The 25,934-nt window shown below is 61.6% G+C and overlaps 2 protein-coding genes across 2 annotated transcripts in view; one reads left to right on the top strand and one right to left on the bottom strand.

Moving 5' to 3' along the window:
* The window catches only part of CROCC2 (ciliary rootlet coiled-coil, rootletin family member 2), a 67,211-nt gene extending 58,186 nt beyond the window's left edge, over positions 1 to 9,025 (bottom strand). The window contains exon 1 of the mRNA XM_064585849.1: positions 8,841 to 9,025. Coding sequence (XP_064441919.1) covers positions 8,841 to 8,915 — 75 coding nt within the window. The 5' untranslated portion in view covers positions 8,916 to 9,025. The remainder of the gene's footprint in view (positions 1 to 8,840) is intronic.
* A 7,367-nt stretch (positions 9,026 to 16,392) lies between these two features.
* Positions 16,393 to 23,084, top strand: MAB21L4 (mab-21 like 4). Its single transcript, XM_045867421.2, has 5 exons — positions 16,393 to 17,006; positions 19,592 to 19,817; positions 20,235 to 20,388; positions 21,412 to 21,768; positions 22,573 to 23,084. The coding sequence occupies exons 1-5, from the start codon at positions 16,523 to 16,525 to the stop codon at positions 22,663 to 22,665; spliced, it is 1,314 nt and encodes a 437-aa protein (XP_045723377.2). The 5' UTR covers positions 16,393 to 16,522; the 3' UTR covers positions 22,666 to 23,084.
* Positions 23,085 to 25,934: the final 2,850 nt, after the last annotated feature.

Here is a 25,934-nt window from a genome sequence, read left to right as displayed (position 1 = left end):
GGGCTACCACAGGGCTCCCCGGCCCAGCCGCCAAGTGCTCTGCAGAGGACGGCGTGAGGCTACCACCCAAAGCACATGCCTTGGTTTCTCTACCTATAGAGTAACCTGGCGGTGCTCTGAGCACTGGGGACCCAGAGGACACCTAGCCTAGCTGGTCACTGTGCCCTGCCCTCTGGCCCTGCTCTACCTCTGTGGGGGCCGGGCTGAGTGTTCACGGTGGGTGTCTCCAGAGGCACCGGGAGGCAGGTATCCCTGCTCCGGTCCCGGTCCCGACCGCCTGCAGCATACGGTCTCACCACTTTCACAGTGGGGGTTGCTGGGAGGGATTGACAACTTGTAAGGGTCTAGGCCCACCCACCCACCTCCCTTTTTGGACACGGCCAGCTACTCAGGGCTTCGCCCTGTCCACCAGGAAGGGCACGAGGGGGCCCTGGGAGAGGGCAGGGCAGGAACCACGGGAGGGGCTGTGGGAAGGCAGTGAGGACAGCCCTCCTTCCTGGCTCGTCCAGAGCAGCTGACCTGCCATGGGAGAGGTCTCAGGAGGCCTGCAAGTGGGCAGGAAATCCCAGGGTCCTGGATACACAGAGACTGGTGTCAGGAGGTCTTGGGCTCTGAGTTGGCACATTGCTTTTGCCCTGGGGATTCTTTGCATCATGAGGTGGGCAGAGCTGGGGGAGGGCCGGGGGGTGCCCTCTAAATCCTGGGCCCAGGCAGGGCCCTTCTTGCTGGGTCTAACTGTGGCCATGGGAAGGACATTCTTCACTCTGGATGTGAGAGGGCTTGGTGTGACAAGATCACCGGATGCTTCCCAGGGGATCCTGGAGACAGTGACTCTCCAGGGCTGCAAACCGGGGTCCTCCCATCACACCCCCACCCAGTCCCAGACTTCTGAAGCTCATCCGTCCTGTAGCTTCCCAGGATCCCTCTCCCTGTGATCCCTCAGAGCCTGCTCCCTCGCTCTGTGACTCCCCAAATCTCCCTCCCAGCCCAGGGTCCTGATGACCACTGAGCAGCCTCCTACTGCCTTCCCCTCCCTCCTCTGATTTCCTCCCAGCTCTCCCTGAAGCCTTTCCAGGTTCAGACCGCTCCACCTGGCTCTGACACTCAGCCCCTGGCTGGTGGGGGTGGAGGGCTTCCTGGGCATACCCCTGTTCTGCGCACCCCATTGCCCTGGTACGTTCTCTCTGTTCTTCCTTCCTGAGATCCCAGCCTGGCATCTTCTGCACACACACCTTTGAGGTGTCCCTGGACACAAGGCATGTTCCATCTGGACCAGAATGCCAAGAGTCACCCCCCCGCCCTGAGACCTGGGTTCCTGCATGACACCTGGTAAGGCCCCATTCTGATCCCCAACAGCAGCCCAAGTGCTGGACGGTCACTGAGCAAAGACCGAGAACCAACTTCCACTGCCCTCCCCCTGGAGTGAGAACCCTAGTCCTGGTTCACCTGGGACCCAGCCCTTCTTCAGGCTGGAGCCTTACTTCGCACAGTGATGCTTGAATTTGAGTCAGCAGGGGGCCTTGGGAAGGCGCCATCCCCCAACACCCGCCCCCATGACCCCCTTCAGTATTACTCTGGGTGGGAGGTGAGCAGCCTGCCTCCGGGGGCGGGGCGGTGGGGGGGAGGATGTGCCTGCTACCCTTTCTGGGCCAAACAAGGCACGAATGCCAAGACCATCAACCGCGTCTAACGTCCTCCTGGGGGGAAAGGCAGCTAAAGGGGCTCAGCCATTGTCTGCCCTGAACCCTGTATTTGCACGCGGGGAAACTGAGGCTCAGGGGGGTAGTGAGACCCACCCCGGGCCCCGCTGTAGGAACAATGAACTCCAGGAAGCTCTCCCTCCGAGGCCAGGAACGACTCTGCCCCTTCGCCCTCCCCCACCCTCCCCGCTCCCCCGGGCATCCGAGGCGCCACCCGCTAACGGGAAGCCTGAAGCAGCGCGGCATAAACCTGACTCATTCCTAACATTTACAGAGGGTCACTTATTAGCCGAGACGTCCCAAGAGGCGCTGGGGGCGTAATGGGTTCCAGCTGTGGCCGGGTGCCTGCGATGGGCCGCGGCCCAGCTGGAGCCGAGGGGGCGCGGCGGGGGGCGCGCGGAAGGGAGGGGCCGTGGGGTGTTGGGGGCGGGGAAGGGGCAGGCCCAGGAGGGGCAGGGGCGGGAGGGGGAAGGGGGCCGGGCCGGGGAGGGCCGGGAGGGGAAGGGGAAGAGCCCCGAATGGGGCGCGGGGCCGGGAGAGAGGCCTGGTCTCCGTCCGGGGCGGGTCGCGGGGCCTCGCGGACCTCCGGGCAGGACCCCGCGGCTCGCCGCCTGTTTCCGGCCGCCTTGAGTCTGGCCCAGAGAGGCTGCTCCCTCCGCCCCGAGACCTTCCTGTCTGCAGCCCCTGGCCGCCCCCTGCGGCCCTGCAGGTCCGGGCGGGTCGCCTCCTCTGCGGGCCGGGGGCCCTCCTCCCGGGCTGGCCGTTTGTGGTCGGGGGCCGAGGCGGGGGGTGGGGGTGGGGTGGGGTCTGCGTGTCCGGGCTGTGCACAGGGAGGCTTCCAGAAGGCTACCCCCCGCCCCGGGACTCTCAGCCCGTCGTCGGAGGGCTGGACATCGGTTTCCCCAAAGACCCCAGACTCACAGTTGAACGCAGCCCTATCCCTTCCTCCCGCCCCCAGCGCCCTCCTCAGCTCAACTTGCGCTAAAGGCCCCTGCGAGGTCCCAGCCCCTGCTCGGCATGGCCCATGGAAACAGATACCTGCAAGGGGGCCGGGCACCCCTTGGTCACGGTCACCCCTCCCCACTGCGGCTGTGTGGACGAGAGAGCCTGCACGCGGAGGAGCGTGGGCTCCCCTATGTACCCCACCCGGGTCAGAGCAGGACTCCCCCGGGGAATTGGGTTGGGGTCCCTGTCCTGCCAGTGCACCGCATGACCCTGGGTGTGTCCCCTGCCTCAGGTCCTCGTCTGTGAAATGGGAGGGGGCACCCCAGAGCTCTGGGGGGGGGGCGCTGCGGCTCTGCGGAGGGTGGGGTGTGGAGTCTGTGGGACAGGAGGTGGCTCGGCAGGGCAGGTGGCCTTGTAGGTCCGCAATGGAAATCACACAGAGCAATCTCACTACTTCCTGTTGCTGGGGGAGCAGCGTCAGTAAGTCCCCGAGCGGCTCCCCCTGGGCGTCCAGGCTGCTAGGGGCACCGGACGCGGACCGCCTGTTACCCAGGAGGAGGGAAGGATGGGCTCCTAAGAGGAGCCTGGCATCTTGGGGACGGAAGAAGGTGAGGCTCCCCCACACGCGACCTCGGCCTGGGTTCAATGAGCCCAGTGGTAGGGAGGGAGGGGCACCAGAACCTCTGATCAAAATCACCCTGGGACAGAGCGTCCAGTGGACGATCCCCGCTCAGCCGGGTCACAGGCTGCAGCCTCCCGGGGCAGGAGCAGGCCGAGGGAGGGAGTGCGAGTCCAGGGGCTGTCCCGGCCCCTCTGCGGGTGGACTGGCCGGCTGCCGCGTTGGGCGGCCGAGCTCCCACAGTGCCGCTGTGTGGCCGCCGGCGGTACTGCAGCAGGCTGAGGCTGGGGGGCTGACCTGCGCCGTGGAGAAGGGAAGGTCGCCAGCCCGCAGGAGTGAAGTGAGGCGGGGCATTCCCCGCTGAGGATTTCGTAGCGAACATTGTCACGCCCGCTGTCGTGACCCCAAAGGGCAGGTTTCCTGTTCACTATGGGCGGGGAGGCTCCCCCAAGGTCACGCACCCACCAAAGGTAGTGTTAGGACTGACCCGCCTGTGGGTCCCGGCACCTGCCCTGTGGCGGGAGACTGGGACTCAGCAGGCACACTGGCCTCAGGTGTCCTCCCCGGTGTGGCACGTCCCCGAGCCCAGGCAGATGGCAGAGGAACTGAGCCTGGCCCCCCACGGCCGCCGCCCCCTGTGCTCCTCCCTGTCTGCCCACTCGGGCCCCCCCACAGGCCCCCCTGCATCCCTCAGCGGCAGGCTTTGGCCCTCGCCAGGAGCGGGCACAGCTGGGAGAACACATCCAAGGACAGGGTCTGCAGCCAAGGCCAGCTACCGGACGTCTGCTTGCCATCCTTCCGTGGCTTGGCCTGCTGCAGAGAGGGCCCTGGCCAGGCTGGTGGCCTGCCAGGCTCCGTTTCCTGAGGAAAAAGAGCTCCTCTGTGTCTGCGGTAACACCTGGCCCCTGGCTGCTCTGTCTTAGCACTGGCCAGTTCAGATTTCTGTGCATTTGTGGAGCCCGCTGGGGCCCTGGGTGTCGCCCCAGGAGCAGGGTCATGCTTCTTATGGGGGGCAGTTTGGTCCTCAACTCATAATAGATGGGAGATCCGGGCCAGGCATTGACAGGCATTTGGGGTGAGGGGAACAACTTGTCATTTATCTCTGAGTCCCCAGCATGATCAGTGCTTGGCACAGGTCACCATGTGAATGACAGAAAACCCAGCCTAAGGTATGAATCACTAACTACAAAATGATTTATATTAAGGAACTCTCGGAAGGGCAAGGACCCTGTTGGTCTTATTTGCTCCTGTGTTCGCAGTGCCCACACAGACTTCCTAGAGGAGGTGGCAGGCAAGTTGGACCCTGAAGGACAAGCAAGAGCCCAGCAGCTAGCGGAGGCGCAGGTCAGGTGTCCAGGTGGAGGGAAGAGCGGAAGCAAAGGCAGTGGGGTGGGTTCTCAAAGTCTGCATGGGGCCTGGGGGAGGAGGGTGCAGGGATGGGGGGCAATAAGGCAGGAGAGGCGGACACTGTGGAAGCCTTGAATGGCTGCGCCGCCACAGTCCCCTTGGACTATGGGGTGGCAGAGGGGAGAGCGGTGTTTCTGAATGAGGAGGAGGGGGATGCGGCCCATCTGATTAGCATAACTGGTTAATCTGACCAGGTCTGGCATGACCTTGGCTGCATCAGGGCAAATGGATGGAAGATTCGGAGATGGGCCAGTGCCTCTGTCCTTGGCTGGCTTGGAAATAGCCCAGGTCTTGGCCCTTGGCAAGTGACTGATGAGGGCTTGCCGCACCATGATGCTCTCAAGCCATCCTAGTCGCATGGGTGGGCCCCCTCAGGTTCCATCCCATCCATCCCACCTCATCTTCTGTCATGTACCTAACACATTGTCCAGCAAGCCTTCCTTCTTCTTATGTATCAGTGATTTTTCTCTCTCTTTCAGACCATGCTTATTGACACAAACTGTTTTAATTTATACCCCTCTTTAAAAAAGTGTTGCTCCTACATGCCCCATGAGGTACCCTTGCAGTCAAGGTCACCCGTGACCTCCATGTTGCTAAACCCAGTGGTCCATGGTCTCCATCTTCCTTGATCTCTTAGCAGCATGTGGGTCACCACCTCCTCCCTGAAACATTCTCCTGCTGACGCCACCCCTCCCAGTTGTTCTCACCTCATTGGCCACCCATCTTGGTCTCCTTGGCTGGTTCCTTCTTGCCCTTCCCATCTGTAAGTGTGGGAGTGCTCCATCTCCTCTTTCTATGGACACTCACCCGGCTACACATCTGCCAACAAGCCCACATGTCTATTTCCAGCATGGAGCTCTTCCCTGAGGTCAGGTCCATATATCCACTTACCTCCCTACCATCCCCACTTGGATGCTAATAGGCTTGTCCACTCTAAGATGTTCCAAACAAAACCTCTGAGCACAATATAGTCAGACGAGGTGTAGAAAACAATTTGAAAATCTCTACATGTTTGGAAATTAGGGTATTTATACCTCTAGATGACCCATGGATAGAATCACAATGGAAATTAGGAAACAGTTTGAACTGGATAATAATGAAAATTATTATATCAAAATGTATGGGATGTAGCTAACGCGTTGTTGGGAAAGAAAAGCATACCTTCAAAAAAGAAGAAGAAAAAGAAAGTGGGGATGTGAAATGATACAGTTGCTGTGGAAAACAGTAGGGTGGTTCCTCACATTAAATAAGGAGTTACCATAGGACCCAGCAACCCCACTTGTGGGTATATCCCCAAAAGAAGTGAAGGCAGGGACTGAAACACAGACTTGCACACCAATGTCCACAGCAGTGTATTCACAACAGCCCGAAGGTGGAAACAACCCAATTGTCCATGAACAGGTGAGCGGAGAAACACGGTGTGGTCCATCCCACAGTGGAGTATGATTCGGCCTTGCAAAGGAAGGACATTCTGACCGCGGCTAGCACATGGCTGAACCCGGGGGACATCGCACTGAGTGAAATGGATCAGGAACAGAAGGAGAGGTATTGTCTGAGTCCACCTCTGAGGTCCTGAGAGTGGCCAAATTCATGGAGGCAGAGAGCAGAAGGGTGGGCGCCAGGGGCTGGGGTGGGGCTGGGGAGCCCGTGTTTCATGGGGACAGAGTTTCAGTTTGAGAAGGTGAGAAAGTTCTGGAGATGATGGTGGTGATGGTTGTATATAAATGTGAGTGGGCTTAATGCCACTGAACTGCACACTTAAAAATGGTTAAAGTGGTAAATTTGATGTATATATATATATATATATTTTGCCACATTTTTAAAAGAAGTTAAAAAAACATTTTTTAAGATTTTATTTATCTATTAGAGAGAGAGCACGCGCATGCATGCGTGCGGAGAGAGAGACAGAGTGGGTGAGACAGCAGAGGGGGAGAGAATCTGAGGCAGACTCTGCACTGAGCACAGAGCCCAATGCTGGCCTCGATCCCATGACCGCAAGATCATGACCCGAGCTGAAACCAAGAGTCGGACACTCAACCGACTGAGCTACCCAGGCGCCTCATTAAAAAAAAAAAAATTTTTAAAGAAGGCTGCAAATTAATGAGATAAGCACACATCTCAAAAAATTAGATGAGCAACAAACCCAAAGAACTGAAAAGCAAAGGAATAATAAATCTATACATTAATGAAATAGAAGGCAAAAATACGGTAAAGAGGATCAACCAGTGGCCGAAATCGGAAATGCAAAACGGGTATCGCTCAGGGTGACCGACTCCTCTCGGCCTGCCCTGATCTCCCGAATGTCACACAGGAATCCCTGGGTCTCCAACCCCTCAACTCCAGGGGCCGGCGGCCACCTGCTTCAGATCCTCAGACATCAAAACAACAGCGAGAAGATATTGGGAACAACTTCCGTCAGTAAATTTGAAAATTTAGGTATGTGGACAAATTCCTAGGAAATTATCATTAATCAGAACCTACACCTGAAAGAGAGTCTGTTTTGGTAGTTTTAAGGGGACCGAATCCAGAATCATGGGCCCTCTGGCGTTGGCCTCCCCGCCCGGGGCTCTGCCTCTTGTCTGCCTGCCTGTCTGCTCTAGGGCCGGACCCCCTGAGAACCCAGCTCTGAGGGGGAGGCCAGGGGCTGGGTGCCCTGGGGTGCCATGCAGAGAGAGGCTGCAGGGGCGCTCTCCAGGCGTGGGGAGTGCCATCAGGCCTGGTCCCATTGGCAAGCCACACCTTGCCCAGGCCCCTCAGTTTCCCTGTCTGCAGCTGGAGGGGCTGGAGGAGCCCTGTGGCCCTGCCTCCTTGTCTGGACAGGCCTATCTGGGCATCTCTTGGCGCCTGCCTGCCTACTCACCCCCGGGGTGATGGCACCTAGATCTTCATCACCCCAATGCAAATAGCAGGTGTTGGCTGGGCGGGCAGCGTGGACCTCGGCTGGGCCTCCTTGTGACTTTCGGTGACAGTTTCCCACAGGCAGTGGGATTTGGGGGCAGCCTTGTCTGCCAAGCAACGGCCCACTGCCAGACAAGGCCCCAGCCGGCGTCTCTCCCTCGAACGCTGGTAGCCACAGCAACGTGCTTAACCCTCAAGCCTCTCTTTTCCTGGAATCCAGAGAGGATGATCCTCGGGGATGCCTGGCTGAAAGTGTCTTGAAACTGTTGTGTGCAAGCCTGCCCTCCCTCCATCTGTCCTTCTCTCCATCCAGAGAACTGACACCCCTTGGGAGCTGGACAGTCACCCACCCAGGCCCTTGTTTTGTCTTGCTGCGTCACCTGATTCAAGTATCCTGTCCCATCACATTGTATCCTGTGTAGGCATCAGTGTGCATGCGTGTGCGTGTGCGTGGGCGTGTGCAAGGTGGCTCCACCATGTTATTTAATCATGTGGCAACAACGGGGGGCAGTTACTCTTCTCTGGCCGCCTGTGCTGTTTGTATAGGGACCATGTCAACCCCATACAGCGCGGCCTGAGATTCTAAGAGCTGGGTTAGTAAGCAACTGAGTCAGCCGGGGCATCGGGGGTTCACTGGGATCCCCGAGGGTTCAATCTGGGTGCAGACTGCCTGCCGTGGCGGCCAGAGTCCAGTGACGGCAGTGGTAGGCGCCTAAGGGCGTGGGATGGCGGGGCGGGCACTGGGTTGACTCTGGGAAGTAGGGAGTGAAGGAGAGAGGCGCATGGGGAGAGTTCGCGGTCCTCACTATTGGTGCTGTTATGCACACGGGAAAGTTCTGGAAGTCAGAGAATAGATACTGGCATGAACCACCTCCGCCCAGCAATGGTAGCTCCCACACTGCCACGAAGAAAGCAGTGAGTGGGGTCCCAGCACGTGGGACCCCAGTGGGGAAGAGTTGCCTGTCCCTCCCCACCCGCCGTGTGCCTCAGGCCGCAAGCCTGAGGCTCAGAGAAGGGGGCTGACGGCCTGAGCTCATGCAGGCACGGATGGGGCGGCGGGGTGCTGGGCTCAGGTCTCCCCACGCCCAGTCCAGTCTCTCCCCAGGCCCCTCTCCTGAGCTGATGCTGCACTTCTGTGTGCGTGCTCATGCTGACCGTGTGAGCACCCAAGTGCCCCTTGGAGCTGGGAAGGTGTGGCCTCTCCATGCACCCCCCAAGGTGCCCTCGAGCCTGCTCCCAGGAGGGTGCTGGAGGGCGGGCACCCCACTGACCTGGATCACGGTGTCCAGCCCCAGTGGGGTCTGCTCTGCATCCCCATCACCGGGCTTGCTGGAGGCAGAACTCATCTCAGACGGGAGCCCAGGACCTGGGAGGAAGCCGGGGCTTGGCTGCCCGGCGAGTGTCCTCCTGGCACCCTGGCCGGGCCAGCACCACCCAGCACCACACCTGGCTCCTCCGTCAGGGCGCCCAGCTGGCCCCACTGGGCTGGCCACCAAACGGCCAGCTCAGCCCGGGGCGTTGCTGGGGCAACCGCGACGCTGAGGATTGAGTTTCCCTGGAAACAGGAGTGCAGGCCCTGCTGCCATGGGGTCTAAGGAACGCTGTTGTCTGGAAGCGGTTTCCTGGAGACCCAGAGGCGTCCTGGGTGAAGCTGTCCCCCTGAGCGATCACGCCCAGGAGGGGCTGGCTCTCCCCCAGACCTCCCCCTCCCCCCGCACCTGTGGGAAAGGGCTCCCAGCCTTCCAGGGTTCTCCCTGGGAGGATCGTGTGCTTGGGGGCCACGCACCAGCTTCCTCCTGAGGGAGAATCAACTGCGGCTTTCTTTTCTAATATCCAGAAAAGAACTCAGAGGTCAGTAGTGGGATGGCATCCAGCAGATGGGTAGACTGAGGCCTGGTGAGGAGAAAGCACCTGCCCAAGGACCAAAGGAGACCCCCCTCATCCTAACCTTGTGCTTGGACGCTTCCCTCTGGAGTCCCCCCGCAGGATAATCGACTCCACACGTGATTTGTGTCATACTCGCCCTACTCCTGTCACTGAAAGCTTCCCAGAGCCACATAAAGGACAGGCAGGGACTCTCAGAGCTCACCCACTGGGGTGGTGGGACCCAGGCCCAGGGGCTAGGCAAGGTGAGGGACAGGCACAGACCTGTGCCCCTCCCAGCCTGGGCCTCCCAGGGCCTCTGGACTGAGTCTGGCACTGGGCATCCAGTCGGGCCAGCGTCCCCTCCCCAAGCCTCATTCCAAGCTGGACCTCTCCCTGCGAGTCCATCTTGAACAGAGGCAGCCGCTGGAGAGGGGCCCAGCAGCCGGGAATGACTGCCCCTCGAACGAGTAGAGGCCAGTGTGGGGACTCCGGGGATGTCCCCCAGACTCCCAGAGCCTGAGCTCCTCTGGGACATCCTGGGAGGCCGGGGGCAGCCCACCGGGGCAAGGCCAGAAGGGACCTGGTAGTGAGGGGATTGCTCAGTGGGAGCGCTGCTGAGGGACTGCTAGGGGCCAGGCTGTCTCCTCAAAGTGGAAATTCAAGACAGGGTCACCTGTGCTCAAAGGAAGTGTCCCCGAGAAGTGTCTGTGCTCTGTTCTGGTATCCTCAGGGCCTCTGCCTGCTGTCCCCCAGGTGGACAGCCCCCGGAGTGCCCCATGCAGGCACGGGCCAGGCTCCCTGGCTGGACATAGTCCCGCTGGGCATCCAGGGCTGGCATGGGGCTCATTGGACAGGTCAGTGGACAGGCCCTAGCCAGTCCTTCTGCCCCGGGCCCCTCTGGACCAGCAATGACCTCCAGCTTCTGAAGGCACAGATTCAGAGCCCAGGGGACCCATGCTGTGTCTTGGGAACCTCCCAGCACCCAAGGCTGTCTATAGCCCGAGGAGCTTGGGAGAGGTGTGAGGCAGGTGTCCTCAGGGAGACAAAGCAGGGGGCAGCATTCCCTATTGCTCAGAGGCTGGGCCTCATCTGACACCAATGAGCTGGGCTCTGGAGGCATAGAGGGTATGGCCTGCCTCTGGTGAGAGTTCCTGCCTGGGGAACTCACTGTGGGGCGTTCGTGTAATGGTGGGGCGCGAGGGGGCTGTGGAGGCCAGCGTGATTACCTGTGGCCCCTCCCAGGAATCCAGGAGAGTCGCTGCCCGTGGTGGGTGGGGCATCCTGCCCGTGCCTCTGGCCCCCACCCCATCCCCAACGTTCACCTCGGCCTGTTCTCCCCCTTAAGCCCCCATGCTGTGCAGAGAAGCCCAGCACAGAACAGCCTTCGCCCCCACCCCTGTACCCTTTCCTCCAGGGAGAAGCCCAGCCCTTGGGCCTCCCCTTGGGGCTCTTCACTGCTTGGGGTCCATGCTCATGGCCCCTGGTCCTGGGCCATCAATGAACAAGAAGGAGAGCCCTCAGGACAGGGCATGGCCCCTGGGGAATGTTCTGGAATGGATGGAGGGTGTGCTAGAGGTCCTTACCATGCGGCAGCACCTCTGTGGGATGGGCAGGGCAGGGTTCAGGGAAGACCATGGCTGGTTCTGACCAGGGCGAGAGAATGGTCTCACCTCTTTCTGTCCGCCGCTGGCCCCAGGGGCACCAGAATTTGCCACACTTGATTCCCGAGAGGGGAAGGGACCTCAAAGCTCGCTCGAAAGTGCTGGCTTTCTGGCATGAAGGCCAGCCACTTCGGCCCTCGGTCACGTCTCTTGTACTCGCCCTGACAGACAGGACAGGGGCGGGTGCGGCTGGGCCTGCCGTGGATGGGACACGTGGCCCTGACATGTTCTCTGAAGATGGGTCACACGCAGGGCAACCCCAGAGGAGAGGAATGGCTTGCCTCTGTCCCAGGCCCTCAGGGCCTCCAGGCAGCCGTCCCACCCTAACTGGCCCTGGGATCTGAGCGTCTGTCCGTCTGTGCTCTTCAGTGACTCTGTTTCCTGGGGACCTGCCTCCCCCGCAGAGCCAACTGTCCTCGGTGACCGTCTGTCAGGAGGTGGGCGATTGCTCAGGAGAGGAGTGGCTCCTGCCAGCACAGGAGGACACGGAGGCTGTGCCGCCTGCCCGGGAGCCTGGGGTGGGGGGCTCGCTGCCCGGCCAGCTGCCTCCCCTCGCAGAGACCGGCTCTGGCATAAAGGCCATCACCCCCTCCCACCTGCGCCACTCCATCAAGCCAGGGATGCATGGGACTACACGCGGGAGGTGACAGGGCAGCCGACAGCAGGGGAGATGGCACCAGGGATGATGGGAGGTGCTGAGGAGGCGCTGGGCAGGAAGCAGGCAGACCTTCCTGTGGAAGGTACACGTGTGGGGGTGGCTGGAGTGGGAGGGTTCGTCTCCTCCTCCACAGGCGGCCTCTCCCGGCGGCCCCAGCGCAGCCCTCCCACAGGGCCCCTGGGCAGCGATGGGCGGGGGGTCAGGAAGGCAGCCCCTGGGACCTGGGGGACAAGGGCCAGTGATTTAACTCCTGTGCTCTGTGCCTCTCATGTCTGGCGACCCCACAGAAGATGCCATCAAGAAATCACCAGAAACCGAGGGGCAGCATAAGCCCACACACCACTGGCGCTCGGACGGCGGGGAGTCGCGCCCAGTGACAGGGATGCGGATGTGTGGGAGCTGCGGGGAAGCCAAGGGCCAGAGCTGTCTCCTCGCTCTGACCCCCCCAAGCGGGAAATCTCTGGGGGAAGCCCGGGTAGGGGTGCTGGCTGTGGCCACATCGGGGGCCTGGGAACCCCTCCTCCCGGGGCCTGGCTCCCTTCTCTGCAAGCCCCCCACCACTGGGATTGTCACTCCTGCCCAGCCGGTCCCCCCGCCAGGCGAGGGTCCTGTGTGGAAGCGCGTGGGGCCTTGCCTGCTCTGTCGGTTAGCTCCTTGCCCCTCAGGCCGGACATGTCCAGCAAATATCAGCTCCTGCTGGTCAGTCAGTCAGACAGTGGCTCAGGGACGGCCTGGTGACCTGGGCTGCCGTCGGCCGCGAGGGACTTGTTTCTCCCTCCCATAGTGGTTTTTAGTTTGCCAGCTCCCGCCTCGTCTCCCCTGGGGCAGCCTTCCTGAGTAACTGTGGGCCCTGGTGCCCCACAGAGTACCTAGGGCAGCTGGGGGTCTGTGCCCTGAGGCCCACGGCCCTGGACTGGAGGCCGGAGCCTGCTAGGTAGGGACAGACGTGGAGGCTGAGGCCCACAGTCCGGGACCAGAGGCCGGAGCCTGCTGGGGTAGGAAGTGGGGCCTTCTCAGCGGGGTTCCAGGGAAGAGCCCAGGGCTGGGAGGGCAGGCGGCACCTCCTTTCCCGGCTGCCGCTGCAACCTTTCCAGGGCCGAGCAAGGAGAAGGAATGCCAGGCGCGGCAGACACATACGGGGCCGGTTGGGCTTGAATATTCCACAGAAGCAACGAATGAGCGCTCACAGCCATGGCCCCAGCCAGTCAGACATGCATGTCAGATTCTGTCCACCTTGACTGTGTGTCCTGTGTGTCGTCGGGCCGCAAACCAGAGTTAGGCCGTGACGGGGCCGCCGGTGACAGTGGGGCTGCCGGCACCCTGGGAGCCAGGACCGGGTTTTGCAGCTTGACAAGCGTTGCTGTTCCAGCCTAAAGCCCACAGAAGCCACGTGTGGGAGGGACCCTCTGGGGCTGGCCACATTCAGACCACTCATTTCGGCAGCTCCCGTGTGCTGCCTGGGAACTTGCTGGCCCACGGCGCACAGCATGCGGAAAGGGTTGCTGGTTTCTGGGTCGCTGGTGGCCAAGACGCTGTGGGTCGCTGTCAGAGCGTGGCGGTGTCTTGGGAGCTCATTCCTCGTTTCTCTGCCGAAGGCTCTGAGGCCAGGCCGGCCAGCGGCTCGCCCGGAGTCTCACGGACAGCACTCCCGGGCATGTCTTCTCTTGAGGTCTGACCGTTCTGTGTGTCCGTGAGCGTGAGCAGCTTCCGGCAGGTGTTCTGGGCATGTGTGCTGAGTGAGACCAGGAGGTCCTGGAGAGAAAGGCCTGCCACTGGGCATAGAGGGAGGGGTCCCCCCAGGCATCCGTGGCTGGTTCAGACCTCGCCGACCCTTTCTGGAGATCACACTAGGCAGCTCGGGCAGCGTCTGCTTTCACATCTGGAGGCTGGCCCGGAGCTGTGTCTGGTGGTGGTCCGGACAGGAAGGCCTGGGACGCCTGAGCGGCAGCCCCATGCTCTCCGAGGGGGCTGGTGAGCACAGGAGCTGCGTGGTGGCCTCCTGGAAGATGTTCCAACACGCGGTCTGGCTGGGCGTGAAGCGTGGCCACTTCCCGGGCCCGGAAACCTGTGACTATTACCAGGTAGAGACTGAGCCCCAGGTGAGACGGGGTTGAGGATCGTGAGGTGGGATCGGCCGGGGCTGGTGTCCGGGAGCCCAACTGTCCCCCGGGGGTCCTTGTAAGGCAGAGGCAGAGGACATGACACAGACACACCAAGGGGGCCCCGGGGGGGACGCCAGCACAGATGGGCCTGGAAGAGGCAGGAAGGATACTCGCTGGAGGTCCTGGGGGGAGCAGGGCCCTGCCACGCCCTGATCTGGGACTTCTGGCCCCAGGACCAGCAGAGAATAGGCTTGTTCTAAGTGCCCTGAGGGTGGCGATCCGTCCCAGCAGCCCCAGGAGGCTCGCCCATGGGCTTTGAGTGGCGCCCACCCAGGATGGTCCCTCCAGATGATGCCCATGACGCCGAGGCCATGTGGGGTCTGCCGCCGGACTCCCACGGTCCACTTCACGGGCTGTGCAGGTCCCTCTTTTCCAGCACATCCGGGAACTCCAGAAACACAGGGTCTGTGCACTTGCCCTGAGCTCTCTCGGGAGGTGTAAGCTACACAAACATGCGCTGGTCGTTGGCATGTGTGCCAGCCAGCAAACTCCTTCACTGGCTGCCCACCGCGCCGACGCCCCTGCCCACCCCGGTCACTCACCGCTCCGACCCAGGGTCTGCAGGCCACCGAACTCCGTGGCTCGCCTGTGGTCAGGCACTGCCGAGTGGGCCAGGGCAGCACCTGCGTCTTCTCTCCCGGCCCTGCCCTTGCAGGAGACCAGGTGTGAGGGGTCTGTGGGAAGTCCAAAGGCAGACACAGAGCGGCCGTGGAGCCTAGGGCCTAGGCCCCCGAGGAGCTGGGGACATGGAACGTGTGTCAGGAGGGAGCGGTGATGGAGATAGCGAGGGTGAGCCAACCAGCAGAGGAGGGGAAAGCGGATGACTGGCTTGGGGCACTTCGGAGTCACTGTCCCAGAGGAGGGGGCTGCTGGGGCCAAGGGGGAGAGCTCTCCAGATGACGGGGCGGGGTGCACAACAGGCAGGCTGCCCCGAGCGGCGGAGGTCCCTGCTGCGCCGTGCCCAGAGTGGGCACTTTGATAAGCGGGGCCGCCCGCTCTCCTGGGCCAATTCAGGATTGCCCTGAGGTCCGAGGAAGCTGGAGGAACATGACATCACTGGGTCGCAGATGGTAGAGCCAAGGCAGACAGGGCCCTGTGACCCAGGGCCGGGGTCAGGACAGCGGGACCCAGCTCCTCTGCAGCAACGCCCCTCCCTACAGAGTCCCATGAAGGTGGAAGTGCCGTGCAGAGTGTGTGGGGGGACCAGAACATGGTATGGGTGGGGTGGGAGGCAGACCAAGGGCGTCAGGGTCCTTGACACTGAGTGGCTGCCCTGGGAGAGGGACAGACGTGCTCTGGGTAACCCCAGAGGACAGGATCGGGCCAGGTCTGAGGAGGGAAACCGGTCTCTTGTTTGACGGTGCTGTGAGGTAGTGAGCTCCCCGTCCTGGGAGGTGTGGAACGAGAGACCCAGTTCCTGGGGCTTCCAAGCACAAGGAAGTGAGTGCCCTTGGATCTAGGTTCTGCCTGCCGCTTTGGGTGTCTGAGGCCCATGCGTGGGTGGAGGTGCGGGCTCCCCGAGGGCTGCAGGGTGGCATCTCCAGGATACCCTATTAGGGACTGTCTCCAAGTTCATTGTTTGCAGACACTCCGGCGGGGGCTCCCAGCGTACAAGGCCGGCCCAGCAGGGCCAAGGGTCAGCGGGGGCGGCTCCCCCCTGGCTGGTTGGGACTTGCCTGCCTGAGCAGAGAGACAGGCTGGGCCGGGCAGGGCTCCCGGTGCGGTGCTGGAGGGGGCCGGCAGGGCGAGGCTTTCCACCCCGTGAGGAGGAGCTGGGGAGACTTCCCCTAGAACCAGGCTCGCTCCAGCTGCAGACCCAGGTGGGTGTGGGCTCCCCTCGGGCTGAAGGCCCCAAGGGAGGGGGGCAGGACATGTGAGGGCCTGGGTTTGGGGGTTGGAAGGGCAGCGCTGAAGGGAGAGGAGGCAGGATTCACAGGCGGGCTGCAGGCGACCCTCCACCTGGGAGGCTCCCCGCTCTCCGGGCGCAGGTGCCTGAGTGGAACGCTGAGGTTGTGGACGGAGCTCAGCCCCCCGCCCTGCCCTCCAGGCTCCTCAGAGGCAGCTGCAGCGGGGCCCCCACACGGGGGTCTGGGAAGGCCACCACCCGGCCTCACCTTTGTCATCTGAGCAATGGGGCTGCCATGTGTCCTCCCCGACCTGGTCGGGAGGCCTGCATGCCGCAGAGCCCCTGCAGCCGCTGCACGGGGACGGGGGGCACCAGGAACAGACCCCCCAGCTCCGGGACAGCGCGGCGGGCGGTGGCCGGGCCCTGGGAGGCGCAGTGGTCTGACTGTGGTATTTCTCCAGGGCTGTCCTGAGCCTGAGTGTGCCTTGGGCCTGAGAGGCAGAGGCCATGGGACAGAAGGGAGGAGCCGAGGCGGGTGGTGACCAGGCCCCGCCCCCTGCCCAAGGCCGCCAGTGACACTCCTAATTGTTGGTGGCTGACTCACCCCCACTTCAAAGGCGGGCCCTGGGGCGAGCTCCGGATTCTCTGTGCAGGGAGCCGGGGCCCCGCCTGAGGACCCGCTCCTCAGCCGGCGGCCTCCTCCTGTGCGCACAGCCAGCCTCAGCGCGTCCTCCGAGCTGCCCTGAGCCCTGCCCCAGCCATGGCTGTGCAGATGTCCCTGTGGCACCACTACCTGCAGGCTCTCCGCTCGAGGGGGGCGCCCCGGGCGCAGGACTACCAGCGTGCGGAGAACGTGCTGCTCACGGTGCTGGAGCGTGTGCATGAGCTGGACCCCCGCTTCCTCGTGGACTACTCCCGTGACCTGGAGGCCTTCCAGTTCGCCCTGCGCTCCTCGGAGGACCCAGTGGCCATGGAGGTGCCCCTGTGGGTGGACGCCGAGGCCCTCCTGGTTGAAGAGGGGGGCGCCGCCGAGGCAGGGGAGGGCCCCGCGTCCTACCGCCTGGGAGTCTCCAGGGAAGGGCCCGGCCTGGAGCGGTGGACGGCCGAGGACGTGTCTAGCGTCTCCTCGGAGGGTGGCGGCAAGTGCTGCGGCCTCCTTGTGCCCGGCAAAGTCCTGCGCGTCCTCAAGGACCTTCTGGTGGCGGCCATTGTGCACTGCAAGCACCAGAGCCTCATCATACCAGGTAGCCGCCAGGCGACCGTGGCACACGTGTGACGGCAGGGCGTGCGTGCATGTGTGCGTGTGTGTGCACGTGTGTGTGCGTGCAGACTGGGATCCCTCGGTGCGTGTGTCAGGGCACACAAGTTGGGGGATGCTGCTCGGAGGTCCTTTCTGGCTCCAAACCTTCTAAGAGGACGGGTCATGCGTTTCCACGTCCCCTGATGACTTTGCTGGTCACGGCGTGCTGGCTGTTACTTGTGAAAGAGCTAGAACGACACACCCGCTGGGCAACGTTTTCCCGCTGACCTGCCGGATGCGGGTCCGGCCACAGGTCTGGGCAGGTGCTTCTGTTGTCAGTCCCAGTTCAGCACGGCCGTCCGTACAGACGACCCTGCGTGCCGCGCCCGGTCACGCGGCCCTGGGAAGACTGTGTGTGTGAGCGTGTGCGTATACAGGATTACGGACACGCGTGTGCGTGTGTGCATGTGCGGGTGGAAGTGTGTGTGCATGGGAGTGTGTGTGGATGTGTGTGTGGATGTGCACAGTTTTGTTTCAGTGTATGGTCTGCTGGCTACTTGGTGTCCTGGGCCCTGAGCAGGCTCTGTGCTGGAGTCTGGCCTCCGTGTCTCGTCCGGGTGCCCTCTTGGTGTGACTGGGGTGGTGAGCCCCTGGGGGGCAGGGCTCCCGGCGGCACCACGAATGTGGGCTTCCGTCCAGCAGGGGCTGCCTGCACTATGAGAGCACTAGAAAGAGGCACTGCTGATGGGGGGCTCAGGACAGCAGGGCGTCCTCCTGGGGACCAGAGCAAAGACATTGGGTTGTCCTGGCAGGGCCTGAGGGCCAAAACGGAATGTCCTGCCTCCCTTGGGAGGGACAGGCCCACGGTGGCGGCTGGTCCTTGTGTCTGCCATGATGCCAGAGGATGGGGATGGTCAGCCCACCTCAGGGACAGTGACCTGCCCCGGGCTGCTCAGAGCGGCCTCTGGATGGACTTCCAACACTCAGAGGGGACAAGTTCTAGCCCCAGCCCCCCCAGAACTGCCTGGTGACCTGGGGCCAGTGGCCACCTTCGCGGGGCAGCCGGAGCCTGTCGTTAGGCGCGCCCAGAGCCCCGGGCCCTTCCACGTCTTCTCTGCTCATCTTCTGAACCTCTCAATTACTGCAGGGCCGTGTCTGTCTGCTGCCGTGACCTCGCATGGCCATTCCCACCTGGCCCTGTCCCCTGCAGGCCCTGTGCCCTCCTGGGAGACAGACCCACCTGTGGGGGTGTGCCCAGCCCTGGGCCGTCCGGCGCACTCTGAGCTGCCCCTCTTCCCTGTCCCCGGGTCCCCACCACCCTCGGCTTCCAGCCTGAGAAAGCAGAGGAGCCTGGGAGCCACACCCGGGGCCGCCTGAGTCAGGGGTACAGGGAAATTCCAGGCATTGCTTCCTGACACTTACCTTAAAAGGGAAGCCCAGCAGCTCCAGGTGACAAGGTCCAGGCTGCTCTCACCGGGGAACGAACCGGTGAGACCGGGCCGGGGGCTAAGGCGGGGAGTAGTTGTGACAGGCTGCGGGTGTGGCTGGCTGCCTTCCAAGCCACCTCCGTGGACAGAATGTGGGACCAATGGTAGGTAAGGAAATGAAGGCACCAACAGTAGCTCAAACCCAGAATTGGGAGGGGCCAGGGATCACTGAACTTTCTTCCTTTAACTGATGGGGAAACTGAGGCTTTCTTCCTTGAACTGATGGGAAAACTGAGGCTCATGGGGGAGGATAGAGTGGCCCGGGTGGCAGGACCTAGCTCTGGGCTAGGTCCCAAGAAGTGGCCCAAGAACTACCCTATAGGAGATTGGGGGGAGGGGTCTGCATAAAGGGGGGCCAGGCTCCTTCCTACAGGACCCCCAGGGCTGCGGATGGGCCAGGGTGGGACAGTGGGGGAATGCAGATCCCAAGCTCAGTTCCTGTGGAGACCTTTCCCCATGGCATATATTGGGGACTCCCTTTGGGACATGTCTCCCCGATGGTTGGTCCCTGACCTCTGGCCAGCACCCTCGCTGGGCAGTGCTGAGGGAGGGGAGGGACTGCTCTGAATCCAGGGTTGGCTGGCGCTGGTCAGGGCTAGTGATATGAGTGTTCCCCACTGTTGAGCTTCCCTTCCTTTCTCTGTGGTATTCATGTTTTTTGGGGGAAGGGACAACTGAAGCGGAAGGCCAGAGGGCCCCGGGTCATACCAGAGTACCCCTACCACCCCAGCCCCCAGTCCCATCACCCTTGGAATGTCCCCTCCTGGGTGGTGCGGGGGCTTTGGGTTAGGGGAGCGGCACGAGGCTGCATCTAAGTGGTGAGGGGGCAGAAAGCATCTTTACTCCGATGTGCCATCTGGGATGTGGTTCTGGGGACCCAGGCTGTGGAGTGGAACCAGGGAGCACAGACTCACTCACTGTCAGCCCTCGGATCCAGGCCCTCCTGGGTGCTGGACACCAAGTACATTCGTCTGACACCAGGCCTTCAGGGACACGTGTGTCACTCCTGGGCCATCCTGGGCCTGTCCTTCACCTCCCCAGCCCCTTCTGAGAGGTGTGAGGGGTAGCCTGAGGTGGGGACTCCAGGGCACGGTCATTGCAGGATCTCTGAACGTGGACAGCCTGAGGGAGGAGGAGCTCCACCTGTCCCTGCTAGCGTCCAGTGGCTGGAGAACCATCCGCTTCAACATCATGCCCGTGGTACGGAGAAGGCACAGGGTGCCCGCCCTAGAAGCGGCCCAGCTGATGCAAGGGTTCCCTGAAGGCAGCTTGAAAAGGATCATCAGCCAAGAGGTGGCCCTGGTACCAGCCAGTGCCCAGCACTGGAGGTAGGACACAGCTCCTGGGGTCTGTGGGGTCCTGGGGAGCCGGCAGGAAGGGGGCTGCCACCCCACCGTTCCCCTCACTCTAAGCAGGAAGGCTGTGGGGATGCCTCCTCCCCCCGCAGGGATCAGATGTCACTGGGATCTCTCTCGGGGGCTGTGGGATCCGATCCGGCCAGAATGCTCACTCCCCACTGCCGGCTTCACCCCCCTTGGAGCTGCGGGAGGGTGGAGCTGTGCCCCCAACCCACGTGAGGAGTGGGCCGGGACAGGCTGTGAGGCTCACGAGCTTCTGCTCCCAGGGAGGCCACAGAAGCTGGAGGCTTTCCTTTCTGGGCATAAGCTGTGGGTGCAGGCTACCCCTGGACACCTGGCTGAGGTTGCCATGCTGACCAACTGTGGTGTGCCTGTCCTGGCTCCCAGGGTCTCCACTGACTACCTGCTCACCAGGTTGCTTGCTGCACTGGGCTCCTTCCCGGGCCACCGCCTGGACGGCCTCTCCATCCTGGACAGGGTCAACCACGAGAGCTGGCGCGATGGCGGCCAGAGCCCGGGCCTGACCTTCTGCCACCTGAAGGTGCGCATGGGGGGCTCTCGGGCGCACTGGGCCCTGGCGGCTGTGAAGGTTACCGGCTGGGGATCCGCCCTCTGAGAGGAAGCAGCCCCGTCCCGCAGCTCTTGGTTGCTCACCAGGCTGCTGGGACATGGCTGGAGCCGTGTCCTCCTCGGTCTGTGTGACCATCAGGTGCTGAGAAGAGCAGGGAAGGGCAGGGCCAGAGGCACAAGGTGGTGAAGGGGGGGCAGATGGGGTCTCTGCCCCTAATGAGCTGTGTTGGGGGGTCGGTGGAGTGCTGCTCCATGACGGGAGCTGGGGGCTGGCGGGCAGGGTGAGCCGACTTGGCATGGGAGCTCCCTCTGACCCACTCCCCACCCCTTGCAGGCCTCCACCCACCTCTGAGGGATTGCCACCTACTGGGGAGGGCCCTTGGGGTCTGGCACACCGCGGCTCCTGAGCCCCACAGGAGCTAGGGATGATGGGGGCTGGTGGGAGGAGGGGTCGTGAGGGCACAGCAAAGCAGCTGTGTGGCAGGGGAGGGGCCCCTGGCTGGGGGGCTCAGGGACAGGAGGAGGAGAGGGTGCCTGGTGCAGCCAGGATACCAGGGCCAGGACAATGCCCTGGGGTAGGGTTCTTTGGGTCAGGCCGCAGTGCACAGTCGGAGATCATGGGAGGGGAGTGGGGGCATGAGGCAAGGGACCAGGGGAGGCGTAGAAGCCTCAGACTCTCCTGGGGGGGGGTGTGGGGTGGGAGGCTGGGTGGGGGCAGAGTCCCTCTGAGCCCGGACTCAGTGGCAGTACCTCGGGAGTCGGGGAGGTGCCAGGATGGAGGCAGCGGGTGGGGAGGGGTTGAGACACACGCTGGGACATCCAGGGGAGGCATGAAGTGTGGGGGAGGGGTGCTGGCGGGACAGGGGCTTCCAAGGGGGATGGCTTTGACGAGGGGCCAGGCCTGAGGGTGGCGGGAAGCCCGGTGGGGCGGGCGGGCGGCAGCAGATCACACGCCGCCGCGGGCCGGGGGCCTGACTGCACCGTCCCCCCGCAGACCGTGTTGCTGTGGGCCTCGGTGCTCTTCCCAGAGCCGGAGGACTGGGCGGAGCTTCAGGGCGCTGTGTACCGGCTGCTGGTGGTCCTGCTCTGCTGTCTGGCCACCAGGAACCTGCCGCACTTCCTCTACCCCGAGTGGAACCTGCTTAAGGACGCCGGCCTGGACCTCAGCACCCTGTACCAGCATGTGGAGCACTTTGCCAGCCAGCCGGAGGCCTCCCTGCGCATCCACGTCACCCACCTGGGCCGCAGCCCCCCGCCGCGCATCAGCCACGGGGTCAAGGCGCTCCTGCAGCTGCCCGCCAGCAACCCGGCCTACTGGGCCACCGCCTACTTTGACGTCCTGCTGGACAAGGTGGGCATGGCAGGCTGAGGGGCATCTCAGTCGGGCCCAGGCGGGCATGCAGGTGGGGACAGAGCCTGACCTACTGCCCCAGGGTCAGGAGCTGAAGGAAGGCTGGGCAGGTCGGTCGCGGGAAGGTGGGACATCTGGAGGTCAGATAGGCCACGAGTGCCCCCTGCCCGCTAGTGACCCAGGAAGCCAGGGTAGCAGGTCTGAGCCAGCCTCCGTTACCCACCAGAACCGCCCCCAAAGCCACACACGACAAGGGCTCAAACCCCACCTGCCTACCCTGGGACTCCGTTCCTCATGAAGGGGTGTGGCTGTCCCTGGGCCTCACAGGGACAGTTTCCTGATGCATCCCTGGACTGCTCTGCCAGCTGGCCCTCCTTGAGCCACCAAGGTTCTGCTAGCTCTGTTAAGCCCTCCCCTCCCCTGCTCCCACCGAGCCCACTCCTGCTCCTTTCCCCCAGGGCTGGCCCCCACCCTCACCTGAAGAGCCAACACGGTCTCCTTCCGGGGCACATGGGGGCTGGAAGGATGAAAGCAAGAGGGGTGATGCATGCTCAGCCCTCCCCAAGCACCTGGTGGGCCTCCTCTGTGTCAGGCCCATCTGGGGAGGATACCTGCGTGTGAAGAAGGGCCCCTGGTGGAGAGGGCTCTGGGTGAGTCCACACTTGGGGAGGACTGTTCAGGCAGAGACCCAGAGGCAGGAAGTGCTGGCGGTCAAGGGGCATGTGTTGTCCCACACTGTGTCCAGGGCCCTGTGATGGCCCCCAGACAGCTCCGTGACCCCTCTGTGCCCCACCCCATCTGCAGTTCCAGGTCTTCAACATCCAGGATAAGAACCGGATCTCAGCCATGCAGAGCATCTTCTGGAAGACCAAGACTCTGGACAGTGAGGAATGCTGAGCTGCCTTCCCCTGACTCTCAGTCTTGACTGCCTGAGGCCTGGCTACAAGGCCCCACGGAGGCCATTTGGAGAAGAGAATGGGCTTCACCTTGAGGCAGGTGGTGGGTGGTAGACATGTCCACAGGGACCACCTCAGACTGTCCAGGGATGGCCTCATGGGAGTCTGAGCATGCTGGGCAGCAGGCCTCCGGGAGTAGCTGCCTGATCCCCCAAGGGCCTGGGATGAAGGTGCCTTGGGTTTCACCAGATGTGCATTGATCCATTCTGTGTGATGTCATCAGACTCTCAAAACCAGGCGTCTGCATGAGACCTGGAGCTCAACGGCTTGTCCCGACCTGTGTCACATGCTACTCTGTGGCAATGAAATACTATATATCAGACCTTGAATAAATTAACACTGGATATACACAGCGGGGATGGTACCTACCACTTTCTGTATATCTACGTGGAGAATATTTCCCCGGGAAATGTAGAAGTAAAAGAAGCTAGTGTGCAGACAATTTCCAACTTTCTCCATTCTCGGCAAATGACCACCCTCTTCCCCAAGTGTTCCCACCTTCTAGTTCATAGAGGAAACTGAAGCTGACAGAGGGGACACCTGCAGCTCCCTCTGCCAACCCATTTCGGGTCCTGTCACCGTGGTGGTGACGATGAATCTAGACACAGACCGTACACCCTTCTCAAAGATTAACTGAAAATGGATCATAGACATAAATGTAAAGCAAAAAACTATAAAACTCCTGGAAGATAAAGTAGGAGAACACTTAGATGACCTTGGGTGTGGTGATGACAAATTACATATCTACATAGAAAACCCCAAGGAATCCACAAAGCAACTGCTAGACTTTGTGAATTTGGCAAGGTTAGAAGACAGGTGAACAGAGAAAAGTTCACTGTACTTGTATACATTAAGAATAAACAATTGGAAATGAGATTTTTAAAATACCATTTACAACAGGATCAAAACTGTCAAAGACCCAGGAGTATATGTAATGAAAGGTGTGTAAGTCCTCTGCACTAAAACATTGCTGAATATGATTTAAAAGACCCAAATTAACATTCACGAATAGGAATTTATATTTTGGTGATTTCCAGTGTCCTTAACTTGATGCATAGATTTATTGCAATTCCTATCAAAATTCTGATGAGCTATTCTGAAGAGATAGACAAGATGATTCTAAATTTCCATGGAAATTCAAGGGATCTAGGATAAGAAAAACAATCTTTAAAAGGGAGAGCAGAATCGGAAGACTGGCATGACTTGCTTTCAAGACTCACCATGAAGCGGTGGTGTGGGTGGCAATCTGGGGCTGGGCGGAGGCAGTGCCCTGGGAGGGAGAGGCCTGAGCGAGCCTGCAAGGACGATCAAGGGCAAGGGGCCACGTCCGTCAGGTGGGCTCAGGAGTGTCTGTTTAACAATCGTTGCTAGAACACGGGCTGTCTGTGTGGATAAAAGCGAACCTTGTCCCTTTCCCACCCCATGCACAAAATTAATATAAAGTGTGTTCTGAACCTCAACACAAAAGCTGACACCATAAAGTTTCCAGAAGAAAGCATAGGAAGAGATCTTTGGAACCTCCACATCATCAAAGATGTCCCGAGAGGTTACCGACGGCACAGACCACAAGAGAAGACACATAAATTGGAACTCACAAAGGGAAAAGACCTGCTCTTTGGAAGACATGATTAAAAAAATGAATAGGTAAGCCGGGGAGTAGGGGATAATACTCATCACACACCCGGCAGGACCTGGAACCTATAAAATAACGGCCATAAATTAACAATAAAAAGATGAAAATCAAATAACATGAGCAAAATACTTAAGCTGACAAGTCAGAAAAGAAGATCTATGGATGGCCCGTCCACACCTGAAAAGATGGTCCATATCATGAGTCATCGGAGAAATGCAAGTTAAAACCAGATGCGATTTGATTTCGCCCCCACTAGAAAAGCAGACACAGCCAGATACCGGTGGGGCTTGCGGGTCGTCGGTGAGGATCTCAAGTGCTCCAGACCGCGCGGAGCTCTGTGGCATCTTGCAGAGCTAGAGCTAGGCCTACCGTACGGCCCCAGGACGCCCCGGCGCCGTGCACGCCTGTGAGAGCAGTCATCACAACCTTCTTCATCATAGCCCCAGAGGTCCGTTAAAGCAGGTGATAAACAGACGCCAGACCATGGAACCGCACCAGCAAGGGAGACGAAGCGTGTCCCCGTGTCCCGTGCAACACGCGTGACTGTCAGAGCACCAAGCGAAAGCAGCAGATACACGAGAGCATGTGCCGTGTGATTCCATCGATACGACACGCAAACACCTGCAGGGCTGGTCCGCGGGGATCAAATCGGACGGGGGGCGTTGCCTGGCTGGGGGCACGGGGGGCCTGCCGCTGGGTTCTCATCCCCGTGTCTGCTCAGGGAAGAGCCAACCTGGACAGGGCTGCTGTCAGGACGAAGGCGGCCCGTGGGGTCCTGTCTGGCCTTCTCTGGGAGCGACTCCCTCCGCCCACCTTCGACCTGTGGATTTCCGACCCTCGGGCCCTCTCCGCTCCTGCGCGCGTCCCTCCTCATGGCCGTAAGCACATGCCGGACCGTGTTCCGTCGACTCAGGGCCCTCCCCCATCGCACACAACTGTGCCTGGCCAGCACTTACCTGAGTGGCGGGGGCCGAGCCAGGCCAGCCCGGGCCCTGCACAAAGACACGGGGCCCGCTGGGCTGCAGGTGCCCACCTCAACCTGGGGGAGGCCCTGCCTGGCCCCCTCCTGGGGCTCTTAGGACGGGTGAGGACCTGGAGTGTGGCTGTGCCTGTGACTCCTAGGCTGGCCTGTTCTGAAGCTCCTAGGAAGGAGGAGGGAGGGAGCCTGGCACAGGCAGGAACCCAAGTGAGGGGCAGTTAAGGGACAGAGGGTCAGAGGGCGCCAAGTGGAGAAGGGCAGGGGCTGGGGCCCGGGGCCACCCTCGGCTGTCCATCTGAGGCCCCTGCGCTGGCCTGCACACCTGTGTTGTGACCTTCAGCCATCCCGGCTCCAATCCTGGCTGTGTGCCTGGGGCATGTTGGGGCCTTCACATCGGTGGCTCGAGTCACGAGTCAGCCCGGGAGGCTGTGGGGGTTGCCCTGGAGGCATGTGTGTGGGTGTTCTTCGCAGGGGTGAGATCTGGGGCCAAGGTGTACGGTGACAAGGCCCCCACACACCTGTCTAACAGTCCCGGGGTGGGGCCCCAGGCAAGGATCTGCCCCCAAGCAACCCCCAACCAAGGAGCCATCGGGGCAGT

Source organism: Mirounga angustirostris, unplaced genomic scaffold, assembly GCF_029215605.1.
Source record: "Mirounga angustirostris isolate CCGP_5_RB_7025 unplaced genomic scaffold, mMirAng1.0.hap1 SCAF_3, whole genome shotgun sequence".
Taxonomy (NCBI): domain Eukaryota; kingdom Metazoa; phylum Chordata; class Mammalia; order Carnivora; family Phocidae; genus Mirounga; species Mirounga angustirostris.
Note: the sequence above shows the minus strand (reverse complement) of the source record. Positions and strands in the feature narration are given on the sequence as shown.